This window comes from Martes martes, assembly GCF_963455335.1.
Source record: "Martes martes genome assembly, chromosome: 16".
Classification (NCBI taxonomy): domain Eukaryota; kingdom Metazoa; phylum Chordata; class Mammalia; order Carnivora; family Mustelidae; genus Martes; species Martes martes.
In genome coordinates, this window is record NC_137904.1 from 1,679,553 (window position 1) to 1,705,002 (window position 25,450).

Here is a 25,450-nt window from a genome sequence, read left to right on the forward strand (position 1 = left end):
CCACGAGCGCGTCTTACTCCCACGGCGCCGCCCCTCGCCCGGCGGCTGCGCAGAGCGGGCGGGGCGTTACCCCACCCCCCCGGGGGCGGGCCTTCTAGGCATCGACGTCACGCGGAGGCGTGGCTCCGGCGGCCCCGCCCACTGGGCGGGCGCGGGGGCCTGCGGGCCGGACGCCGGGAGGTTGGGTCTCCGCGCGTCCGGCCCGCGGGGGCTTCAGGCCAGCCGGAGCAGGCCGCGCTCGGCCAGCAGGCGCTGGGTGCGGTTGTAGACATCCTCCAGCGTGCCCGCCGCCCGCACCAGCGCGGCCCGCGCCTCCGCCTCCCCGGCGCCCGGGCACGCGAGCTCCAGCCAGCGGCCGCGGCCCGGGAAGGCGAGGAACGCGAGGCGGACGGCCTGGCGGACCACCCAGGGGTGGTGCGGGCCCAGGGCCGTGCGGTACGCGTCGCTGCACTGCGCGCCGGCGTCCGGGCCTCCGAGCGTCCCGGTCGCCACCCGGTGGAGGCAGAGCTGGGACCAGCGCAGCGCTCGGTGCAGCAGCAGCAGGATCCGGGAGCCCGAGGAGCTGGCGGTGTCTCGCGGGGCGACGCCGGGGCGCTCCAGCCGTCCCTCCCGCCGCTCCCACGCCGCCATGGCCAGCAGCGTCGAGTAGTGCGCCGCCTCCGGGCCGTGCACCCGAGCCTCGAGGGCTGTCACTTTGGCGAAGGCCTCGCTCGTGGCGAAGGCGAAGATGGAGCCCAGGGGAGTTAGGAACCTGCGTGTTCGGTGGCGGGCGGAGCGCGGTGGTTGGAGAGGGGGCGGGGGAGCCCCGGGAGGCGGCGCCGGGTGGGGGGCGCGAGAGCGCTCACCTGACCAGCGCCCTCCATCCGGCTAGGTACTGCGACAAAGCCACGTCCCCTTCGGGGTCCAGGCTGGCGCGGAACGGCCCCATCACGTGGCCCAGCACGCCCTGGGGACCCCCACACGGAGGCTCTTCCCACTCGGGGGTCTCCAGGGAACCCGACTGCCGCGGGACCTGGGGGTAGACACGCGCGGAAGGGGCGGAAGCAGAACCCCTAGCCTGCCGGGTCTCCTTCGCCCCGCAGGCCCGTGGGACCCTGCACAAATGACCCCTGGCTGGCGTCTCCGCTGCGGTACTCGGCTGCGGACGGGAGAGGGGAGCCGAGGCGCAGGACCCGCCCGTCACCCGATCCTCGGCCTGGCCCCGTGCCCGCGATCGGGGTCCCACCCGGAGCTCCCGGCCCCAGCTGCGCCGGGCATACCTGGACGGGCGGCGTGCCCTCGGGAATGCACGACTGCGTCCCGGATCCGCAGCCTGGGGGGGCGCCTGGGGAGGGGCGAGGCCGAGCGCTGAGGGCTCGGAGAGGGGGCTTCGGTCCCCAGCGTTTGGCTTCCCCGTTCCTCCCCGAGCCGAGGAGGGAGGCGAGCACTCACGCGAGCTCCAAGCGCAGAGAGAGAGCAGCAGCAGCGAGAGGAGCGCGAGAGGAATCGCGTGGCGGACCCGGCGCCGCGAGGCCAGCCGAAGCAGCGCGACCCCTACGGCTGCTGCCCGGGCCATCGCCCCCTCTCCAGCCCAAGCCACCCCTTGTCCCTGCGCCTCGGCAGAAGCCTCCGGTGCCTTAAGTTGCTAAGGGTTAATAATTAACCTACTAAGTCCCCTTCCCCTGTGCCCTTTGCCCCAGAGGGCAGCATCCCCGCGGGGAAAAGGATCGGATGAAGAGGACTGGGGGGATTCACCGGACGAAGAGGATGGCGGCGGGGGGATGGGTTCGGCAGCGGCCACACGTCTCTGTGTTTGCCTTCCGCGTGGGGCCAGGTTGTAGTAAGAGGGAAGAGGGCCTGGGGTCGAACCAGCTCCCCCACTGAGCAATGGTGTGGGCCCTACATTAGCTCTGGGCTTGAATTCTCGCTACTGTAAATTGAGGACAATAATAGGTACTTTGTCGATCTCACCCGAGGATTAAACGGTAACGTATGTGCAAACACTGTACATGGAAAATCTTACAATTGCTCCACAAATCTTCACCTATGAAGTTCAAACGCAGGGCACCTGGGGTCCAGGAAGTACCCCCTTCTAAATTCACAAGCCTGCCTCCAGGGGACCTGTCTCCATCTGGATGCTTTATACATTTACGTATTTGCGGTTTAGTTTCTTTTAAACCCCAGATTGGTTCCGGCTCTTCCATTATTCATTTTTTGGGGTGTGTGATTTTTTTTTTTTTTTAAGTAATCTCTGTGCCCAACGTAGGGCTTGAACTCTTGACCTGAAGGTCGGGAGTGGCATGCTCTGCGGACTGAGCCAGGCAAGCACGTCCCCCACGTTATTCTTCAAACCAAACTTTATGAACTCTTTCTGCATCCAGGCCCTGTCCTAAGCCTCAAGAAGACAAAAGAGCCTTCACACAGCTCCAGGCCCAGTGGAAAATGTATCACGTCTCCCCCATGCAGATGTGGGCTCCGATGAAGACAGCGGCCTCGTTTTTCCTGGTTGCTGTTCTATTTGCAGCACTTAGAATAGTGCCTAGGCCAAAATACATTACTGCTATATAAATATGTATTGAATAAACACAGGAAAGTGTGGAGAGCAGGCAAATCGGGTGGTGTACCCCATGACAAATGAGCCTTTTTTTTTTTTTTCTTCCCCAAATAGGAGTCCACCTGGTGGTCATAGCTAGGAAAACACTCAGGGGAAGGACCCAGGAAGTGATGGCAGAACCAGCATCTCTCGGGGTGCCTGGGTGCCTCAGTCCATAAAGGATCTGCCTTAGGCTCCGGTTATGACCTCAGGGTCCTGGGATTGAGTCTCACATGGGGCTTCCCGCTCCACGGGGAGCCTGAGCCTGCTTCTCCTCCCTCGGCCTGCTGCTCCCCCTGCCTGTGCTCTCCCTCTGTGTCGAATAGATAAATCAGTCTCACACACAAAAAACCAACCCACCAAAAACCCGAAAAACAGCATCTCTTGTTCTTAGGGGTTCTTAATCCCCTGTCCATAAACTTCCTAGAATTGTTCCTGTCTGTGTATATTTTCTTCTTAGGGGAAGGGGTACCCCAGAGTCTCTGGGAGTCAGTGCCGTGATCACTAAAAAGGTCCTTCCTAGCTCGCACAGTTTCTGGATTCTTGCCCCATCTCTCCCTCTAATGCTCCCTCCAATCCCGGAGGTCCCTGAGGTTGCTGGTTATCCATCTTCTCCAACATTTCAGAACATCCTTTCCATCCCCAGACGGAGGGTCTCTCCACTTCCCAGAGCTGGAGCGTTTCCCAGCTTGCTGACCTTGACCTTAGGCACGTTGCGTGCCATCTCTAAGCCCCATTTCCACCATCTGCGGAGTAGAAAGGGTAATCCCCCCTCCTACACCCGCCGTGAGGATTGAGTAACACCACCAGCAGAACAGAACCAGAAGTCAGAGCCTGCAGTAAATGCTCAGTGAGGGGGGGGGCGGTCATTCAACAGTTGGTCAGTTCTCTGAGCCCCTTCTCTTCTCCGGCGCTGAAGCCTCTGTCTCCTTGAGCAGAGGTGAAGTCTGCAAGGTTCCCGGAACGGATTAGTTTCGGGTGTCACTTAATCCAGGAGGCCCTTCCGTAATCAGAGCCTTCAGAGGAGCAGAGGTGGTATAAATCTGCGTAAGGGGCCAGGCTCACAGAGGCTGCAGGATGGAGAGGGGGCCAGGAGCCCAGCTGCTGCTGCTGCTATGGGCCACCTGCTGGGGACACGCACCAGCAGACCGCCTCAGCGACTACGCATCGGTCATCGATGTGACCAACGGGGGTCCTTGGGGTGACTGGGCCTGGCCCGAGATGTGTCCTGATGGATTCTTCGCGAGCGGGTTCTCGCTCAAGGTGGGGATTCAGGCCTAGGTCTCTGAGGAGGGAGGTGCACGACCCCGTGCAGGGAACACAGCATGACAGTCTTTTAACTGGTCCTTACCCCTCGATCGCCCTGCCCAGGAGGAGCCCCCCCAAGGCTTTCCTGGCGATGACACTGCTTTGAACGGAATCCGACTGCACTGCTCGCGGGGGAACGCAGAGCGCAACAAGCAAGTGGTGCAGTCCCAGTCTGGAAGGTGCGGGACAGGGTCCAAGGGCCCCCCAGGATGCGGATATGCCCCTCACCCTGTTACACGCCCACCCTCCGCCCTAAAAGTTTCCTCCAGGGCTGTGGGGCAGCTTAGACCTGGGGAGTGGGTGGAGACCTCCCTGCGCCCCTCGGCGGAGGTCGGGCGACGAGACCCCACCCACCGGAGTCGTGCAGCACCCCCTGAGGAGACCCCAAAGCTGGGTCGGGACGGGGGTGGGGGGAAGACCCAGAGGTAGAGCTTCTCCCCTCCCCTCGCAGGTGGGGCGTGTGGAGTGAGCCCCTGTGGTGTCCCGGGGGCGGCTTCCTCGTCGCTTTCTCACTGCGCGTGGAGGCCCCGGAGGCCCGGGGGGACAACACGGCGGCCAACAACGTGCGCTTCCGCTGCTCGGACGGCACGGAGCTGGAGGGGCCCGGCCTGGCCTGGGGTGACTTTGGAGAGTGGAGTAAGGCCTGCCCCAAAGGCTTGTGCGGTTTGCAGACCAAGGTGGAGCGGCCGAGGGGCCTCCTGGACGACACCGCGCTCAACGACGTGCGCTTTTTCTGCTGTCGCAGTTAACCAGGGCGCCCGCCCCGGGGCCAGTCCCACCGCTCGCTATTAAAGCTTCTCTGTCTTGGCTCTGGTCTTGCTTGTTTCAGGGGTAGGAAACTGCGTCTCCCCGTCCTCCTCCCAGCCCGAGACACTGGGCCAGGCCCAAATTCGGGTTGGGGCTCAGGCGTCCTCAAAGGCCACTGAAAGTTACGGACCCATAACCTTGGAAAATGCCCTTAAACACGCTTTTGCACCCAAGCGCGGAAGTCCCCGGCCTCCTGAGGGCGTCTGCGGACACCTGGTTCTCGTTAGGAGCTCAGGCTGCTTCCTTTCTGAACTAGAGGGACCTCAGCTTGACAAACTTCTACCAAACCAGAAGACGATGAAGCTAGAACACCTCAAGGTCTCATTTTCTAGAGCTTAAGCTCTTTTGTCTTTTCCACAGTTTCCTTCCTTTCCCTACAAAAGTGAAAGACTGGCTTTTCCATGTACGGATTTCCACCTGGGACTCCCCACTCTGTCCTTGGGGCTCCCGACCTGGAACCCCCCAGCTACCCAGCTGGCTAACCCACTCACCAGATGGCGGGGCCAATTTCCCTTTCTCAGACTTCATCTTATCTTAAAAAGTCCCTCCAGCAGCCGATACCTAGCCCATTACCAGCGTGTTTTTCTAAAAAGTGAAGTAATCTATTTCCTTAAAAAAAAAAAAAAAAAAAAAGAGTACCCGTCTTAGACCCCTGGGTTGTTTAATTCTTGAGCGCATAGAGCCCGCCTGTCTCGTCTACCGCCGGACCTGAGCGCACGCTCACAGCTCAGGGACCAGTCGCTGAAACGTGCCGGCGTCCCACACCGGGGCGCCCCCGAGGCCCTGCGCGTCTGGAGGCCTTGGGGCGCTCCTGCGCGGACGGGACCCCCCATCTGAGACGCGCAAGAGAGTTCAAAGGTTTATTTCCAGGGCGGGGTGGGCCAGGCGGGCGTCCAGAAGCGAGCAGGGCGGTCAGCGCAGCCTCAGCTGGGGGAGCCCTGCGGGAATGAGGCGGTGAGGGCGCGGCCAGGCCGCCAGCGGAGTCCAGCCCCCGCCCCCGCCGCCGCCCCCGCCGAAGCCCCCGCCGCCGCCCCCGCCGCCCCCGCCGCCCCACCTTCTTCCTGCAGTCGCCGCAGAAGACGCCGAGGGCGGCGTTCACCAGCTGCACCCCGCACAGCACGATCTCCAGGCACGAGGCGGCCACCAGCAGCGAGAAGAGCGTCACGTTCCAGGACACCACGCCGGGCGGCTCCTCGCACAGATCCCACAGGCTGCGGTTCTGCAAGTAGGAGCCTCTGCGGCCGGGCGGGGGGCGGGCGGGGTCGCGTGAGAGGGGGCGGGCGCTCCCGGTGCGCACCCGGAGCGCCCGCCCCCCAGCCCCGCGCAGGCGCCGAGGGGGTTCGGCCCACGTGGAGGTGGCCCCGGCGAAGGCGCGCGGCGTCCCGGGCCCCCGGCAGGTGGCAAACGCAGGGGCGGGGGCGCGCCGAGCCTTACTCGGTGTCTCGGAAGTGGTAGTCCCAGCGGCGGTCCATTAAGCACTTGGGTCCAATTCGGAGCCCGGCTCCGGACACCGAGAGGCAGTAGATGGCCCCCAGCACCCCGAAGGCCGAGGAGAAGACGGAGCGCAGCATCTGGGGGCGCAGTGCGAGCGGCGGTGAGCGGGGCCGCTGCCCCCGCGCGCGCGCGCCTTTCCTCGCTGGGCTCCAGGCGCAAGCCCGCGGCCGGCCCGGAGCTGCCCCAACGAGCCAGAGGCCGCGGGCGCTCGTGGGGGCCCCGGTCCCCTTGGCAGGCCCGCTGAGGCTGAGGCTGGCGGGAGCGGGGGCGGGGAGGGGCGAGGCGGAGCGGGACCCCGCGGGGGAGCTCCCGCGGCTTCAGGGGTGGCTCTGCGAAGGCCGGTTCGGAGACCCCGCCCCGGGCCCCGCCCCCGCTTGGATCTTACCCTGCAGCGATTTCCGCAGCAGCCCGCGCCGCAGCAGCCCTTGCCCCCCGCGCGAACCGCTGAGATGCCGGGACACAGCGCCTGCGGAGGGAGGTCCGTGTGAGGGCGCGGCCCCCGCCCCTCCCCCGTCCAGGCATCCGCGCACGCACCGGTGCTCGTCTCCCCCGGAGCCGCCCGGGATGCCCTCAGCCCTTTGGACCACAGGAAGGCCTTATCTCCACCGCTCCCAGAGGGCGCTGGGGTTCTACCCTGGCCATTCTGTGCGCGCCTACTTCTCTGGGTTCGCACCGCAGCCTCCGGGGAGGCGGGGCCCCACGTCACGATATCCGCCACAGACCTTGGTGCCTAGTAGATGCCCATCTGAGCCGGAGTCAGGGGGCCTGGGGTTAAGCCCCCCACCCCCTGGGCTCACTTCACACTCCACGAATGGATTCATCTCTCTGGGTCTTCCTACCCACCTCCCGGAGCTGTGCATACCGGGGGGACCAGAGATCAAGACTAGCTCCGTAACTATAAATCCCCCGGGGCGGCAGGAAGAGCAGTGGTGGTGGAGTGTCTGGTGAGCTGGGATTAGGTGGAGGGCGGAGGACGGAGGTAGTGAAGGCTCTGATGGGAAGCGTAGGCTCCCCCAAGGTCCAGCCCTGGTCCTTTTTTGTCCTTTCTCCTCCCTGTGGCCCTCCTCACGCAGCCCGTCCCGTCTCAGGGCACCCGCTGTCCCCTGGGGGCAGTCCTCAGGCTCAGATTCAAATCTACGTGCTGAAGGGTATGTTCCTTTCACTGTCTTGGTTTTAGCCTAAACCAGCCAGCCTCCTACTGAGCTGGCAAGTCCGCCAAAGTTCCCCAAATTCACCTCCCTGTGACCTTACTTGTCCCCGTCAGTGGAAATATTTTTCAGGTCACCCACACCAGAAAACTGGAATCCTTCCCACCCAGCCAGACCTCAAGTCTTCTCAACTTCTCCTTTAATGGTTCTCAAATCTGGCTGTCCATTTGCCTGCACGGTCCAGTGCCCGATCACCTCCCACAAGGATGACGTTCTCAGCCTCTCTACAAGACGTCTCTATCTGTTGGCCCCGTGCTGAACACCCCATCCTACATCGCTCCCACCAGAGTGAACTTAGCTTTCAACGGGGACTTTTCTGTGCCCAAAGCCATGAGGGTCTCCTCAGACGGGAGCCCATGAAGACGGAGCTCTGGGAGGGATGCCTGGATGGCTCTGTTGGTGGACTGTCCGACTCTTGATTTCAGCTCAGGTCGTGATCTCAGGGACGTGGGTTCGAGCCCCATGTCCGGCTCAGCGCTCAGCGTGGTGTCTGCTTGGGATTCGTTGTCTCCCTCTCCCCCTGTCCTCCAGCAACCCACATGCACGCACACACGCACTCTCTCTCTCTCTCAAATAGTGAATATATAAAGTCTTTAAAAATAAAAGACTGAGCTCTAGGAAGGCAAGCGAGGCTCCTCACTTTGGCTCTAGCCTTGATCTCTTGCACAACCCCTGGTTCTTTGCCTATCGCCCATCTCTGGGATTCCACAGCTGTCTTGATCTTTGCCTCCCTGTGTGCGCACAGCGCACCAGGCAGCATTTGGTTCCTCCCTAGGGGTGGGGCCGGGAGTTTTGATTCTGTTATCTCATTCATCCTGACCTCATAGAAACACCTGCAGAGCTGAACCCGAGTTCTGCCGGATGCTCCCTCTCCCCGCCTCCATGTCTCCCGGCAGGTCTAGAACCACCACTGGCCCTGGTGCTTTGCTCTCTCTTACCTGGGAAGCTCCAGGATCCAAAGACACCTAGAACTGCCTTTGGGACTGACCAGTTTTCGAATGACCTACCTCTTTGAGATTTCTATTTTCTTTCTTTCTTTTTTTTTTTTTTAAGATTTTATTTATTTATGTGACAGACAGAGATCACAAGTAGGCAGAGAGGCAGGCAGAGAGAGAGGGGAAGCAGGCTCCCCGCTGAGGAGAGAGCCTGGCACGGAACTCGTTCCCAGGACCTTGGGACCATGACCTGAGCTGAAGGCAGAGGCTTAACCCACTGAGCCCCCCAGGCGCCCGAGATTTCTGTTTTCTTACTAAAAGCATTTAAGCTCCTTTCGTTGTACAAGCCCCCCTGACTTGCTCTGCACCATCTACTCTGCGCAGAGAAAAGGGTCACGGTAAACGCAGAAGGAAACACTGAGTTCATAGCTCGAAACTGCTTCCTTGGTGCCTGGCTGGTTCTCGGCCACTGTCAACTCCCCTGGCCAACCACAGTGGCCTCTGTGGGCTCTTAGGTCACTGGCTCACCTCCAGCTCTCACACCACACGGCAGCCTGTGGGACCCCCTAAATCCAACAGGATATGGAGCATCTAGAACTCTCCTACTTTGCTGGTGGGAATGAACTTGGGATAAGAGCTTCAGAGAACTCTGCGGCAATATCTATCAGCACTGAACGCTCGCACACCTAAAGTTCCCCGCCCCCCCCCCCCCCCGGTATCCATCCAACAGCCACGCAAACAGAACTTCACCTGAAGACATTCATAGGAGCATCTAGAGCAGACTTATTTGTAATAAACCCAAGTTGGGGCCTATCCAAACATCCATCGCCCGTAGGATGTTTAAATTAATTGAGGTCTATTCACACACCGGAACGCGCCGGAAATAATAGACTACGTGTCTACATAATGATACCAGTGAAATCACAAACATGCATGGAGCTAGAGAAACCAGACACAAAATTATTATACTGGACAACTTCATTTATATAACGTGCTGAACAGGCAAAACTAGCCTACGGGGTTAGAAATCAGGGGGGTGGAGACTTTCACGGGGGTCGAGCCCGGCGTGGGAGGCCTGTCTGGGATTCTGGTAATGACTGGTATCTTGGTCTGCGTGCTGGGTCCGTGGGGGGTTCACTTCGTGAACATTCACTGGGCTGTTCTCCATGTGACTTACAAGTTCAAACGCTCAAAAGAAGGTAAAAGGTCCTTCAATAGTTTGCTGTTGTCCTTGTGATAAAATTCAGATTCCTTACAAGGGTGTACAGGGTCTGGCTGGTGCCCACCTCGGATCTCGTCTCATTGAAGCCCAGACGCCCCGGACACGCCCATACGATCCCCAGATATGCGGCCCGGGCCGTGCCCTTGCCAGCACCTGTCTGCCTGCGGGGTCCTTTGTTTTCTCTTGTGGGGTTAAGTTCAGATCTCACCTTATGGAGGCCTTGCAAATGCTGTAACGGGGGGTCTGACCGGCTCGGTCGGTAGAGCACGCGATTCTTGATCTTGGGGTTCTGAATTTGAGCCCCATGTGAGGCACAGAGTTTACTTATAACAAATGAAAAGTAGACTCTTGGGGCGCCTGGGTGGCTCAGTGGGTTAAGCCTCTGCCTTCAGCTCAGGTCATGATCTCAGGGTCCTGGGATCGAGCCCTGCGTCAGGCTCCCTGCTCAGTGGGGAGCCTGCTTCCTTCTCTCTCTCTTCCCCTGTTCATGCTCTCTCTCTCAAATAAATAAATAAAATCTTAAAAAAAAAGTATACTCTCTTGCCTACAAGTGAAATTCAAAGGGGATAGAAGATGATGGTTAAAAAAAAAAAAGAGGGGTGCCTGGGTGGCTCAGTGGGTTAAGCCTCTGCCTTCAGAGGGTCATGATCTCAGGGTCCTGGGATCGAGCCCCGCATCAGGCTCTCTACTCAGTGGGGAGCCTGCTTCCTCCTCTCTCTCTGCCTGCCTCTCTGCCTACTTGTGATCTCTCTCTGTCAAATAAATAAAAAATCTTTTAAAAAAAATAAATAAAAATAAAAAAAATTAAATTAAATTAAAAAAAGAAAGAAAATGCTATAGACCGTGCCCCCCTCCCCCCTCCTCCCCGCAGCGCACTGCTTTGTTTCCTTGGTGGCACCTATGCCCATCCTGCTCATTTGTTTACGTTGCTCACGGAGGGTTAATCGAGTGCCTGCAAGTATAGGGCACTGAACCAGGCAGTCACCCCCCACCCACGGCAGCCAGTGAAACAGGCAGTCCCATTCCCTTTTTCCATGATCCTGCGATCTCGGCAGCAGGAACCCAGCTCCAGGGAAAGCAGGGACATGGCCTGTGGCGGGGGGGTGGGGGGGGAGCGGGGTGGCAGGACTGTGTGGGCGGCTCAGGGCGTGGAGGTGGGAAGAGTGCATCTGGAAATGAGCCTGGGTGAGGGGGTATGCTAGGGGTTTTGGGGGGCTCACCCCAGAGGCACATGGGTTAGATTGCAGGGAGGGGGGTTGGCAGGGGTTGGCTGGAGAGGGGTGCAGTGTGACATGGGGGGAGGGTGTACGGAGCAGTGTGGCCAGAGAAAGAGGCAAAGGTTGGTGAACCCTGTCCCCAGGGACCCTCATCTGTCCCCGGGAGACTTTGATATGAGGAGTGCGGAACCCTGCTGGGCAGGTCTCTAGTCTGCACCCCATGACTGCTGTTAACCTATCCTGACCTTCCAGAAGGTCCCCCAAACAGGGAGGGGTGGGAGGATGGGGATGAGGAGGTCCAGAGAGGCGTCTCCCCTCCCCCCACTTCTGACAGATCGAGTCTCCGGGAGGACCCGGGGGCCCCTTCTCCACCAGGCTGCTGGCAGCTCTGCAGCCCGGGGTGGGCTGCGAATGAGGGGACACGGAGGTGACAGGTGGGATGACGGAGCTGTGACCCTGCCCCTGGCTCCCGCGTCCCCACCCTCCCCCTCCTCAGCCGCATCATCTTGGCCTGATGGGCGCCCACACGGTCAGCGGTTCCCTCTGCCCTCGCGGTGAGGTGTGCTAGCATCTGCCCGACCAGGGCTGGGAGACAGGCAGGACGGCCTCCCTCCCCTCGTCCCCAGAAGTGGGGCTGCCTTCCTTCCCTTTCCCCGGGCGGGCGCATTCAGCTCAGGTGCTGAGCTTGCGGGTGCTCAGTGTCTGGGGGCTGCCTGGGAGGCTCCAGGTCCCCGCAACCCCCCCACCCCCCGCCCGGGCTTGGGGACCGCCCGCCACCCCCTCCCCCGTGGCCCGCTCACCATCAGGCCCCCGCCGAGGAAGCCCGCCATGAGCCAGACTTGCAGACTGAGGTGGGTGGTGTCCGTCCAGGCGGTCTGGCCCCGAGGCACCAGCAGGAGGGCATTGGCCACGATGCAGACCAGGGAGAGGGGGATGAGGGAGAGCCCCACGAAGCGGGAGCACTTCCCCGTGCACATGGCGAGGCGGCCGCGAGGACGCGAGCCCCGAGTGAAAGTGAGGCCGGACTCCCAGGCTCAGGAAAAAAACAGTGAGTCTGGGGCAAGGTACAAAGGTTGGGGAGCAGGCGCGGCAGCGGCCGGCGGGGAGCGATAAGGGGGAGAGGCCGGCGAGGAGGAGGTGGAGGTGGACGGGCCTGGGCGCCCGCCTGGGAGGGGTGGGGAGCTCGACTCGGAGGAAGTGGCCTGAGGTCAGCCTGCTCTTCCTCCTTCCCCGCACGCACCTGCTGCTCTCGGCACCCCTAGGGCTCCTCGCCGGCTTTGTGACTCAGCGCGACCCCCGTGCCTCTCTGCCTCGGGGTCCCTGTGGCTCCCAGGGCCTGAAGGCTGGGGTGACGCCAGGCCCAGGGGGTGGGTCGCGCGGGTGCCACGGGCCGTGTGAGAAGCGCTCTGTAGCCCGGGGTGCGCTCCTGGGCCCCCTCGTTCCCAGTGGGCCCGGGGGGAGGGGCCTTTCAGGAAGGAAACTGAGAGGATGCCGGTGGTTGCTCACCTTCCGCTCATCCGTGCTGTCAGTCCTTGTCCAAAAAGCCCTCCTTCTGGGGATGCTGGGGGGCTTGTTGGTTAAGGTTAAGTGTCTGCCTTCGGCTCAGGTCTTGATCTCAGGGTCCAGGATCCAGACACCCCCCCCCCCACCATCAGGCTCCCTGCTCAGTGGGGAGCCCGCTTCTCTCTCTGGTCTCTCAGGGGCTCTCCCCAGGACTGATGGATGCAAACGCTCTGGCCCTCCAGCCTCCGTGTCTGACTCATGTTTGACTCGGTGATGGCTGCAGGATGCGAGCCAGTCCGGCCACAGTCTTTTCTGGTTTGGGTGGTTGTCAGCCTGCGGTGGGAGGAGCTCTGTCTCTGTCCCCGCAGGCGCTGGTGTTGCTGGTGGCCTAGCGTCCCCACAGGGGAGGGCTTGCCTGCCGCAGAGCAAAGTCAGTCAAGGGCGAAGAACCAAGAGATGGAGAGAAACCATCTGGAAGGCAGATCAAGCCGTACCTGAAGCCTGATCAGCCCGTCAAGGTTTTGGTTCCACCAACCAGTTCGAGGGGTGTTTCTGTCAACTGTGACATGGAGAGTCTGTTTCGATCCAAAGGTGAATTCATGAAGCCCCCGCCATGGGCAGGGCCCGGTGCTGGAGACCGTGGGGACTCAGAGTCAGGGCATGGGACCCAGATGTGGGCCTTGGCAGCAAAAAAGCAAACTGAAGGCCCAAGGATAGTGTGGGAGCGCTGTGGAGAGGTGGGGTGGCAGGACATCAGAGGGCACATGAAGACGTCACACAGACGGCCGTGTCCAGCCAGTGCCCCTCACGCAGCTTGTCCCAGCAGCCCACTGAGGCCACCACTGAGAGACAGAAAGTGGAGAACGCTGGTCACTCAGGACGAACGCCAGAATCCGGGAGGGACTCCTCCTGTTTATAAGACAACCGCGGTGGGGGGGGTTCTGGGGGGCTCAGTCGGCTGAGTGTCCGCCTTTGGCTCAGGTCATGATCCCGGGGTCCTGGGATCGAGTCCTGCATGGGGCTCTCAGTTTAGCGGGGAGCCTGCTTCCTCCTCTCCCTCTGCCTGCTGCTCCCCCAGCTCAGGCTCTCCCTCTCAAGTAAATAAATAAAATCTTCGTTTAAAAGATTTTATTTGTTTACTTGAGAGAGAAAGACACAGCGAGAGAGGGAACCCAAGCAGGGGGAGTGGGAGAGGGAGAAGGAGGCTTCCCACAGAGCAGGGAGCCCGATGCGGGGCTCGATTCCAGGACCCCGGGATCATGACCTGAGCCAAAGGCATATGCTGAACAGACCGAGCCACCCAGGACCCCTAAATAAATAAAATCTTAAAAACAAATAAGTCAACGGGATTCAGAAAAACCTATGAAGAATTTGCCGCTTGAACCAGACATGACTCTGAACCTCCCCCAGCTCAGCCTGGGACTCATCGATGGCTGTTGTGACAATTGGTGTTTGGTTCGCTGAATGCTTTAAAAACATGCCCACGTTGGTTCTGATGCGTCTCTTCATTGACTTTCTGTCTCTTCTCATCAATTGCTTTTTACATCCTCCCGGGTTTGGGGAGGCACGTTCTACATCCTGGTAGTGGTTGCTTGTCAGGGTTGCACAAGTGTCCCTTGTCCTGACTTTCATCCCCGCAGCCTCCCTCGAGGGACTCGTATGGATGGCTTCCTGTGCTGGGCTTTCTGGCTTTCTGGCCAGAAGCGATGTTCACTATCGGAGCGACACCGCGTCGCCAGGAACGGGCCTTCCCACAGCCGGGCCAGAGAGGGGACTCAGTCCCGTCCCACTGGGCAGAGTGGCGTGCAGGGTCTGACCGGCCATACCGCTTTTCAGGTGTGTAAAGAGGAAACAAACCGTGTGTGGGTGGCCCGCAGGTGTTCCTTCTGTCACAGAAATAATCTGAGAAACATCACAGGGACGGGGCGCCTGGCTGGCTCGGCTGGAGAGCGTGCGACTCTCGGTCCCAGGGTCATGAGCCGAAGCCCCACGGTGGTGCAGAGGTTGCTAAAGATAATAATCATAAACTTTAGGGGAGCCTGGGGGGCTCAGCCAGTTGAGCGTCAGACCCATGGTTTCAGCTGAGGTCGCGATCTCAGGGTCACGAGATCGAGCCCCACATCAGGCTCCACGCTCAGCGTGGAGCCTGCTCGAGATGGTCTCCTTTTGCCCCTCGCCCCTGCTTGCACTCTCTCTCTCAAATAAATTTTTAAAAACCCAATAAACTAAAAAAATAATAAGCTTTAAAAAGTTTAATGATAAATATATAATTGAAATTATTAAAAAATAATAAACTTACGGGACGCCTGGGTAGCTCAGTTGGTTAGGCGTCTGCCTGTGCCTCAGGTTGTGGTCCCGGGGTCCTGGGATCGAGTCCGGCACTGGGCTCTCTGCTCAGCGGGGGGGGTCTGCGTCTCCTTTTGCCGTCCAACCCCCTTGCTCATGCTCTTTCTCTCTCACACTCTCTCTCAACTAAATGTCTACAAATATATTTTTTAAAGATTTTATTTTATTTATTTGACAGAGAGAGACACAGCGAGAGAGGGAACACAAGCAGGGGGAGTAGGAGAGGGAGAAGCAGGCTTTCCACTCAGCAGGGAGCCCGAGGCGGGGCTCCATCCCAGGACCCTGGGATCGTGACCTGAGCCGAAGGCAGACTCTTAACAAGCGAGCCACCCAGGCACCCCTAAATGTATAAAAATCTTAAAAAAGAAACTTTAAAAAAATACCCAAAAAATCATAGGGATTCTGAAAATTTTCTGCAGAACGAGGGACAGTCACATCATCCGGAAGACTAAAAGAAAGAAAAGAACGCTGGAGAAATACTTCCTGTAGGATTTGGGTGGGGTTTTCTCCCCCTGGAAGCAGGAGAGCCCTGTGAGAAAGCCAGGCTGGGCTGCGAAGGGGCCAGCTTGTACTGGGGGGAGAAAAGACAGGATTGCACAGAGCCTCCCACGCGGAAAGAGGATGGAAGCCCATGTGGGAAAGCAGGACTGCCACGAGGTCAGAGTGGGTGAGGGGTGCAGGGGACATGCTTGAGATGTCCCTCCGGGCGAGGACACCCGCTGTTCCCAATGACCCGGTGAAGCCGGTGGCCGGACGCCACAGTCCACAGTGTGCGTGGGGAGGAAGGGGCTCCGGGTGTAGGTCTGTCTGCGTCCGCCGGGCCAAGGGCACAGCGTGTCCCAGGGAAGAGGTTAAAAGCCGCCGAACCTGCGTTCGTCCTGAACAGCTGCACCGTCAAGGGATACGTCTCAGCAGCATCAAAGGTCCCCGAGAAAGGAAAAAACGTTGGCCTGGCCCCGAGAGTTCTGTGAGGCCCTCAATGCCGGAAGACAGAGAAACAGGGTGTGTGATTCTGACCCAACAAAGCTCTACGTCCCAGTGATCGTATGACCCGGCCAAGGGGCTTTTCGGGAGGGAACGTCGGTAGAATCGCGTTTCTGAGAATGCATGGGTTCCTAATACAACTGTGTTTCTTTCTTCTCCTTTTTAATTCTTTTAAAAAGTATTTGAAGTCGGGGCGCCTGGGTGGCTCAGTCGTTAAGCATCTGCCTTTGGCTCGTGTCATGATCCCGGGGTCCTGGGATCGTGAGCCCCGCATCGGGTCCCTGCTCAGCGGGGATCCTGCTTCTCTCTCTCCCACTCCCCCTGCTTGTGTTCCTTCTCTCACTGTGTCTCTCTGTGTCAAATTAAGAAAAAAAAAATCTTTAAAAAAAAGAAAAAAAAAGTATTTGAACTCACCCAGAGATGTAGTAAAAGCAAAATCCCCTGAATGGGGAAGTCCTGACGTAACTCTTTTGGAAAATTTAGTTGTGAAACCAAAAGTCTGTTTCAAAAAGAAAAGTCTTTTGAAGAGAAAAAATATATCTATAAATCCTAAAAATCATGTTAAAAGAGGTAAAACTGCCCATTGTTTATTGTCTGCTATGCCCAGAGTCTATTTTAAGGGAATAAATGTGAAGTAACAGAAAACCCAACTCTCCTGAACCCAAAAGGGAATTTGCTGATTCGGGTAATTAAACCGTCCAAAGGTAGGACTGACTTTCCAGCGTGATTCATAAAGAAGTAATCGATGGGCTGGACTTAATTAATATTAAAAACTTGTGACCGTCAGGAGAATGAGACAAGCTATAGAATGGGAGAAGCTACTTGCAGAAGACAGAGTTCATCAAAGACTGTTAACCAGCACATGCGAAGCACTCTTAGGGGGCACTTGGGGGGCTCAGTGGGTTAAGCGTCTGCCTTCAGCTCAGGTCGTGATCCTGGGATCCTGGGATCGAGCCCTGCATCGGGGTCCCTTCTCAGTGGAGAGCCTGCTTCTCCCTCTGCCTCCCCCTGCTCATGTGTGCTCTCTCTCTCTCTCAAAAAAAAAAAAAAAAAAAAAACAACACCAACTCAACAATAAAAAAAAGAACTATCCAATTAAAAAATTGGGCAAAAGACCCAAATAGACACTTCCCCAAAGAGGACGTCCGGGTGGCAAATAGCACATAAGAAAAGGTTCCACACCATGTCATTAAGGAACTGCAAATACCCCTACAGCAGGAAGACACCACCACACACCTACGAGAACGGCCAAAATCCAAAACGCTGAGAACAGTAAGTGCTGGCGAAGATGTGGGGAGACAGGAAGTGTCAGTCCCTGCTGGTCGGAACGCCACACGGTGCAGCCACTGTGGGAGCAAGTCTGGCCGTTTCTTCTAAAACCAGACACCCTCTCAGCGCGCGACCCCGACCAGACACCCTCTCAGCGCGCGACCCCGCAGTCGGATTTCCAGGTATTCACCCAAATGCACTGAACACTCAGGTGCACACAAAAACCCGCACATGGATGTTTATAGCGACTTATTCTGCATTGCCGAAACTTGGAAACACCCAAGGTGCCCCATAGTAGGTGAGTGGATAAAGAGACAGACGTGGTCCGTCCAGACAATACACTATCGTCCAGCGTGAAATGAGCTTTCCGTCCGCAGAAAGACATAAAGGAGAATTAGCCGCATAATGGTACGCGAAAAGAAGCCAGTCTGAAAAGGCCAAGTGCTACGTGATTCCGGCCCTGGGCTGGGTTGGAAAAGGCAAAACTCTGGGGACGGTAACAAGGGCCACGGGTGCCGGGGGTCAGGGAGGGCGGGGAGAGGGATGGACGGACAGACCAGAGTGCATGTCTGGGGCAGGGAAATCACTCTGAGTGATGCTCTCAGGGTGCATCCGGGTCGTGACTCACGTTTGCGAAACCCACGGAGTGTCCAACACCGAAAGGAACCCCCACCATAAACTCTGGCCGTGGGTGATGGTGGGGGGTTTGTGTAGGCTCACGGGGTGAAACACACACACCACTCTGGGCGAGGGGGTGTTGACCTTGGCGGAGGCTGGGGGTTGCCCGGGGGTGTGATGGGAACATTCTATACTTTCTACTCAATTTAGTGGCCCTAAACGGCTCCAGAAAAGACGTCTGGTCTGGTCTATTCTATTCTATTCTGTTCTATTTATTTGAGAGAGCGGCACGAGCAGGCCGAAGAGCAGAGGGAGAGGGAGAAGCAGACTCCCCGGTGAGCAGAGACCACCCCCCACCGAAGTGGGGCCGATCCCAGGCGCCCCGGATCATGACCTGAGCCGAAGGAGGACCCTTCACCGACTGAGCCCCCCAGGCGTCCCAGTGCTGTGTTTTCAAACGGGGACAAAAGGCAAAGGTGCTTCGAAAGGCACGGAAGGGAAGCCGTGGGGCGAGGACTTGGTGAGCAGGAGAGTCCTTTCCGTGGCCGGCACGTGGAAAACGAGGGCAGGAGTAGCGGTTTCTGGAGGCGCTCTGGGGACAGTCGTTGGGGGGTTCCTGGGAAATCCTGCCCCAGCAGGGCCCCCCATCAAGGACCGGTGATCAGTGACCGATCGTACGGAGCTCGGGATCCGGTAAGTCCGGTAACTCTCCAGAGACACGTTGGAGGCAGGATGATGTCGAGTTTATTTTGTGAGGCTGCAGGGGCTGCATGTCCCCGTTTTGCAGACTAGGAAGCTTGGTTCCAGGGTCCGAGCTCCTGACCACGATGCTCTGTTGCTTCCACTGGGAGAGGGGACGCTCGAGGTCGGGAGGAGAGGTTGTGGAGGCTGGCGTGGCCCAGGAGGCCGGCAGGCTCTGGGCAGAGGCTCTGGGGGCACCGGAGGCTCACGTGATTAGGACTGGGGCGAGGGGCCGGAGGTGGGCGCAGAGAGGAAGGCAGGGGCTGGGTTTCGTGGGGCCTTGAGAGGCGTTTTAACAACTGGGTCACATGATTCTGTTTAAAAAGACTGTTTTGGGGGCGCCTGGGTGGCTCAGTGGGTTAAAGCCTCTGCCTTCAGCTCAGGTATGATCCTAGGGTCCTGGGATCGAGCCCCACGTCAGGCTCTCTGCTCAGCAGGGAGCCTGCTTCCCCCCCTCTCTCTCTCTGCCTGCCGCTCTGCCTATTTGTGATCTCTGTCTGTCAAGTAAATAAATAAAATCTTAAAAAAAAAAAAAAGACTGTTTTGGTGGCGTCTGGAGTAGGGGTTGTAGGAGGGATGTGCAAGCAGGGAGACCAGGTGTCGAGAGGCTGTCACAGTCCAGGTGACAAGCGACGTGGGGGGAGGGGGGCAGGCGGTCGAAAATCCATGTTTAGCTTCGGACCCTCCCAGCGGCTCAAGTACCGATAGCCCACAGTCGGCCAGAGGATCGGCGACGGACTGTGCGGGCTTTCCCGTGTTCCGTGCCGGGTTCTCACAGTACAGTAAGCGGAGACGTGATCAGGAGAGCCACAGGGAACACACATACAGTGTCGTACTGTACTGACTGAAAAAAAACCCGCGGATAAAGGACCATGCAGTTCAAAACCGTGATGTCCGACGGTCGACCGTCTACTCGTTTCGGGGTTCGCTCCTTGCCCGGGGCCATCTTCCCAAATTGGGGACCACCGAGCCGCAGGCAGAGACCCCGCAGATGGCAGCCCGGCTGGGAAGGCCCGTCCGTGCGTCCCCTCGGGCGGGCTGCTCGTGGTCATTCATTCACTGGAGACGCCCGAACCCGGTGTCCGGGCCGTGGGGGCTTCTCCGGAGGCCGGAAGGCCAGCATGGAGAGGCCGGCGGGGCTGGTTTCCGTGGGCGCCCCCTTCCTCTGGCGTCCTTCTGTCCTCGTCTTTGTGTTATCTTCCGTCTGGACGTGTCTGTGTCCAAATTCCCCCTTTTGGGGAGGACGTCGGTCTCTGGGGATGAGGGCCTGCTGTAGTGACCTCTAACTTAGGTAAAGACCCTCCCTCCGGATGCGGCCCCGTTCTCAGCTCCTGGGGGCCAGGACTTCAACATAGAACCTTTCAGGAGCCACAGTTAGGCCCTAACAGGTGCAGAAATCTCCCCGCCCATCACGGGGCCAGATGTGAACGGTAATGGCCACCTGTACCTGCAATTTCATCAACATCATCTGGGGAGGGCAGGAAGGCGATATGTTTGACTTCTTGATTGAATTGGGGAGACGCTTGGCACATTACTTTACTCTCGACTTCGCACCCAGAAATACAAGTTGAAAATATTTTTCAGGGGCACCTGGGAGGCTCAGTCGGCTGAGTGTCTGACTTGCTCTGGTTGTGATCCCGGGGTCCTGGGATCGAGTCCCGCATCGGGCTCCGTGCTCAGCGGGGAACCTGCTTCTCCCTTTCCCTTCGACCCTCTGCCTGCTTGTACTCTCTCTCTCTCTCAAACAAGTAAGTAAAATCTTTGAAAAAGTGCTTTTAAAATTTTAAAGGGAAACATCAGAGATACGCAGACTGGGGTGTGTGCCTTCCAAAGCTTGGAGGAGATCAGAGCAAAGCAAACTCAACTCGAGTAGAAGACAAAGTATCCAGGAAAACCAGAAAGCATAAAATAAGGTGACTCATCATGTGAGAAACACATAACAATTTGTGTAAGTATTTTAAACTCCTCCGTGAAAAAATTAATGTTTTCAAATGGAGCTAACTGGCCAAATGGTGTTCGCGGTATTGGCCTCGGGGGAGGGGCAGGGTGATGGGACACCAGAGGGGGAGGGGACTTCCTCTTCGCCATCTTTGAAAGACACTTTTTTTTTAAAGATTTTATTTATTTATTTGACAGACAGATCACAAGTAGGCAGAGAGGCAGGCAGAGAGAGAGGGGGAAGCAGGCTCCCTGCTGAGCAGAAAGCCCAATGCGGGACTCGATCCCAGGACCCTGAGATCATGACCTGAGCCGGAGGCAGACGCCTAATGACTGAGCCACCCAGGCGCCCCCAAAAAGGCACTTTTCTGCCTTTTGGATTTTATTATTGTGTTGGGCGTTTTTTATTTTTAGTTTTTCATTTCTCATTTTTAAAAAAGTTTAAATTTGTGTATCATTGTGTTCTTCCTTCGAAACAATAAATACGTAACAGAATTAAACCGTGTTGTACAGATCGTGTTTTGTTAAAGGGGCCGTGGCATGGGGTATATTTACAGTTATTACGTAACAGCCCCAAACCTTCGGGCACTAGGTCATATCGAATGAAAATGTGCGAAGCCAAAACAGTTCGCAGTAAACTGGGAAGCTGTCAGAAATACAGCAGTGTGGGAACCCGTAACCTAAGTCACCTGGCTTGAGCCGGTGAAGTAGGAGAAAGTACTCAAAGGTACAAAGGTATTGAGAATCGAAGTGATGATAAGGTTGATTGATTAGTTACCACTCATTCAGCAAGTATTTACTGAGCCTGTATGGGGTGCCCCGGGCCTGTGGCTAGATCCCAGGAACACAGTAAAGAACATGAAGTTTTCATGCTGGAGCTTGATTTACCTGATATTTAGTGACCTTTGTATCTCATAAATGCAGAACACACCCCCTTCGATGCCCAGGAAACAGTCCCAAATATGAAGCAGGTACTAGGCTCTGGATGAAATGTCAGATTCCTCAAACCTGAAATTGTACTGGCCACATTCTCTGACCACGAGCCGATATACCAGAAACTTCCCAATGTCTAGGTAACAAAACCGAAGCCCTGGAGAATCCCAACATGGTCCTAAATAAATTTTTTTGAAGTTTATTATTATTTTTTTAGTCATCACTACATGAACGCAGGGCTCGAACCCATGACCCGAGAGCAAGAGTCCCTCACTCTGCTGACCAAGCCAGCCAGGCGCCCCCAGTCCTGAATAAATTTTTGATCTATGGTTGCAAACCTCAGGTGACTACGAACAGACAACGAGAACAGGTCACGGCGAAACGTGAGGCACTGATACCACCAGGGGACCGAGGACTGATGATCAGTCAGGCTTAGTGCCAAGACTCGTAATTCTTTATCTTACATAATCCTCACGACAGGCACAACATGGTGCTTGTGTTGTAAAGCAGGCACTCAGCAAACATCGGCAGAAAGAGTGTATGTGGGGGCACCTGGGGGGCTCAGTGGGTTAAGCCTTTGCCTTCAGCTCAGGTCATGGTCCCAGGGTCCTGGGATCGGGCCCCGCATCGGGCTCTCTGCTCAGCGGGGAGCCTGCTTTCCCCCTCTCTCTGCCTGCCTCTCTGCCTAGTTGTGATCTCTCTCTCTGTCAAATAAATAAATAAAATATTAAAAAAAAAAAAAAGAGTGTATGTGGCCCAGAGAAGCTGAGTCACTTGCCTAAGACCACACAGCGGGAAGCAGTCAAGCTGGGGCTTGTACTCGGGCCTGTTAGACTCTAAATCTCGCACTTGTAATCGCCGTGTCACATCACCAACAGGACTGATGCAGTATGCCAAGGGGACGAGCTGAGAGTCAAGCTGGCTTTATCGCAAACCAACTTTCCGGGGCCTTCCACTACCTGTGCGATATTTCCCTCTCCCCACTCTCCTTTTTCCCTTCGTAGGAAGGAAAGAGTTGCGGAGTACTGATGTATGCTAGGCACCGTTGAATACGCTGGGGGTTCAGCTGGGAGAGACAAGCAGTGAGCGCGTCAGTCAGTAAACGTGCAGCTCTACGGAGCGATGAGTTATGAAGGTAAATAGAGTTCAGGAGCTGCAGTAACAGCTGCTGAGGACAACTTTCGTCAGGAAGGCCAGGGAGGCCTCTCTGCAGCGGAGGCGGCCAGGAGGGAAGGTCGGGGAGGCAGAGTGTTGCAGTACACAATGGCATGTGCCAAGGTCCTGCGGAGACCAGTGCGGCCCATGGCAGGCACGGCAGGGAGGTGGGGTTGTTGGAGCTCGGCCAGCCAGGGGAGAGCTTAAGAGGTGAAGAGGGAGCTGACCCCAAGGTCTGGACATGGTGATGGGATGAGGGGCCATTTATCAACACGAGGACGCAGGGGGAGGACAGGAGTAGGGCAGGGGTGGGAGAGGGAGGAGAGTCGAGAAGAGAGAGGAGAGGCTCAGAGATGGGCAAGAGGAGGAGGGGTCAGCACAGGGTGTCCGGGCAAGGTGGGAGGAAGACCAGGACCGCGTGAGTCCTGGAGGCCAAGGCCATGTTTCAGGGAGGCCGGGCCGCTCTGTTAAATGCTCACGAGACGGGGAGAGCTGACACTGGGTCCAGCATCATCTGACGAGGGCGCTTCCGCTGGGGTGGCTGAAACACGAACAGAAGAGAAAGAGAAAAACATTCGAGGGACAAATTCAACACCAAAGACCGAGACCCACATAGAAGAAAAAGGACTTTGCAAGGAACGGTCATGAGGAGAAGAAAGATGGAACATTTCTTTTCTGGAAGGACAAGAGCTAGGATCGCCGGCCAAGGATGGCCAGGTGCTGCCGTCTGGGGAGAGAAGCCACATGAAGTCGTCATTTCCGAGGGACCGAGGGGCAGAGCTGAGAGCCTCCCTGGGGCTGGGCAGCGCAGACTCGTCTCGAGATCCGAGATCCGGGCCGGCGACTGTCTCCAGCCGTGCCCAGCGGCGCGGGCAAAGTCCCGTGGCGGGTGGAGCCTGGTGGAGCCTGGTTCCACTTGGCATTTTGCAACAAGGATGGAGGGAGAGGACGGGACAACTGGGGGTGTCCGGGTCGGGGTGGACAGCTGGGCATACGCGGGGTGAGGTCAGACGGAAGACCCGCACAGGGCGGGGACAGTGACCGTGTGGACTGGCCAACAGACTCCAGAGCCCAGAGGCTGGGACTAGTGCAGCTCCTGATAACGCCAGGGTCTGGGGTTCTGCCATCGGGGGGCGAGGCGTGCAGGGGACGGGGAGCTGCTGGGGTGCCGGGCGGGCTGCAGAGGCAGCTGTCTCAGTCTTCACCCAATGCTTGAGGCCCCACCAAGTGGGCAGACGCCAGGGATGCTTGCAAGCAGGACGGGGGAAGGACGCCGTTCAGCCAGGAGCCTGGGGCTCTGAAGGGAAGGGAAATTTCCTGGAAGCCATTGCAGGGAGGGAGAAGGACACCTGCCTCACCCCAGGACATGGGGAATGTGGGAAAGACAACAACAATCCCTTCCAAGAGTTGCTTCGAAGCAGAGCCGAGTTTCCATGAGCGCAGAGGGGACGCGGAGAGCAGCCCTGGGTGGTTTGGGGCAGGGTTGGGGGAGGGTAGGAGATCGTCCCTCGGGGATAAGCCCAGGGAACGAGGGATGCCCCGGCCAGTGTGGACCAGGGCTAGAGGACATGGTGTCTCTGTGAAAGGTGGGGGGTTTGTTTTACTTACAGAGTCTCTCTTGGGCTGGGTCTCTCGGGCACTTTGCTATAATAGTAATGGCAACGCACAGCCTGTACTGAATCCCCCCTAGGCTGAAGGCCCTTCTCAGCGTTTACATGTACTGACCTCCCTTATCCTCACCGTTGTCCCGTTACTGCCCCCCTTTGGCCGGTGGGGAACCAGGCACAGAGAAGGTGGGTAACTTGCCCAAGTGGGGAGTCTGGATTTGAACTCAGGCACCTGACCCTTGCCTAAGCCTTGTCTTTTCTTTTTCTTTTTCTTTCTTTCTTTTTTTTTTAATTTTAAGAAGGTCTTTTGCCTGGGCGCCTGGGTGGCTCAGTTGGTTAAGTGTCTGCCTTCAGCTCAGGTCAGGATCCCAGGGTCCTGGGATCGAGTCCCACATCGGGCTCCTTGCTCAGCGGGGAGCCTGCTTCTCCCTCTGCCCCCCAACAATGGTGCTCTCTCTCTCTCTCTCAAGAAGGTATTTTGTTTTTATTTATTTATTTTTAATGTAAGCTCTATACCCACTGTGGGGCTCGAACTCAGGACGCCAAGATCAAGAATCATGGGGCCCTCCAATGGGGCCAACCAGGCACCCCTAAGGAGGTATTTTATTTACCTTCATACAGCCAAATTGTTGTCATTTCAACACGTAATCAATATAAAATGTTATCAATGAGATCTCTGACATTTTTTTCTCCATTACGAAGTCTTCAAAATCCAGCTTGTGTCTGAAATCAGATTTGCCACGTTTTTCGTGTTCAGCGGCCACATGTGGCAAGAGGCACCGTAGTCACGCCTCAGGCTTGGCTCTCCTCGCATTCCAGTCCACGTCCCGCTGTCGCGGGGAGGCGGGCAGTGCCCGGTGGGGGTGGGGATCTTCCCCGGGGAGCTCCCCTCCATGTACGTCAAAGGAAATTTTGCAGAAGTGTTGGTGATTCTTTGCGTGGCCAATCCTGAAGGAGAAAAGGGCTCTCCTGACAGAAGCCATTCTTATCTGTTCCGGGAAGTTGTGGGTTTTCCAAGAAGCAGTGTGGGGTAGGGATTCAAAGCACATGTTCGAGTTGCCTGATTTGTTTCCAGGTTCCTCTGCTTGACCTTGGTTAAGTAACGACCTCCCCGTGTCTCAGTGTCTTCATCTGTAAAATGGGAGATACTACTCATACTTGCCGGTTTGTGATGAGGATTGCGTTTATTCTTATATGTCCATAAAGTGCTTAGGACACGCCCAGACACAAGTAAGCCCTGTGTGCATATTCCGTACCGGACCCCACAGAGCGTGGCTCCTGGGAGAGATTCTCCAGGGTTCTGGGTCCGAATCTGCCTGGCTTCAAACCAGGTTTGTCTAAATCCAGTACACGTGGCCTACCTCCAGCAATTGGTTGGACAACTAGACAAGCCTTACCCTCCAGGGTCCACTTTCCCCACAACATAGCAGGGAGGGTCATCTCCACGGAATTCCTTTAGTGAATCCCAGATGGCTATTCTTAAAGATTTTATTTATTTATTTGACAGACAGAGATCGCAAGCAGGCAGAGAGGCAGGCAGAGAGAGAGAGGAGGAAGCAGGCTCCCCGCGGAGCAGAGAACCTGATGTGGGGC

General features: G+C 57.3%; 3 protein-coding genes across 3 annotated transcripts; 1 reads left to right on the forward strand and 2 right to left on the reverse strand.

The window, feature by feature from the left end:
- Nucleotides 1-213: 213 nt before the first annotated feature.
- On the reverse strand, nt 214-1,946 carry GLTPD2 (glycolipid transfer protein domain containing 2; the record flags this gene model as incomplete). Its single annotated transcript, XM_080827413.1, is given in 4 exon segments — nt 214-751; nt 846-1,012; nt 1,260-1,375; nt 1,378-1,946. Coding segments are annotated over 4 exon segments (999 nt in total). The 5' UTR covers nt 1,556-1,946.
- Nucleotides 1,947-3,508: 1,562 nt separating this feature from the next.
- Nucleotides 3,509-4,689, forward strand: VMO1 (vitelline membrane outer layer 1 homolog). The gene is made up of 3 exons (XM_080825750.1): nt 3,509-3,835; nt 3,944-4,059; nt 4,332-4,689. Exons 1-3 carry the CDS (start codon nt 3,650-3,652, stop codon nt 4,627-4,629), a joined length of 600 nt encoding a protein of 199 aa, XP_080681876.1. The 5' UTR covers nt 3,509-3,649; the 3' UTR covers nt 4,630-4,689.
- An 844-nt stretch (nt 4,690-5,533) lies between these two features.
- Nucleotides 5,534-12,519, reverse strand: TM4SF5 (transmembrane 4 L six family member 5). The gene is made up of 5 exons (XM_080826089.1): nt 11,564-12,519; nt 6,567-6,647; nt 6,122-6,258; nt 5,742-5,922; nt 5,534-5,625 (listed from the first exon to the last, which is right to left on the reverse strand). Exons 1-5 carry the CDS (start codon nt 11,738-11,740, stop codon nt 5,611-5,613), a joined length of 591 nt encoding a protein of 196 aa, XP_080682215.1. The 5' UTR covers nt 11,741-12,519; the 3' UTR covers nt 5,534-5,610.
- Between the last annotated feature and the right edge of the window lie 12,931 nt (nt 12,520-25,450).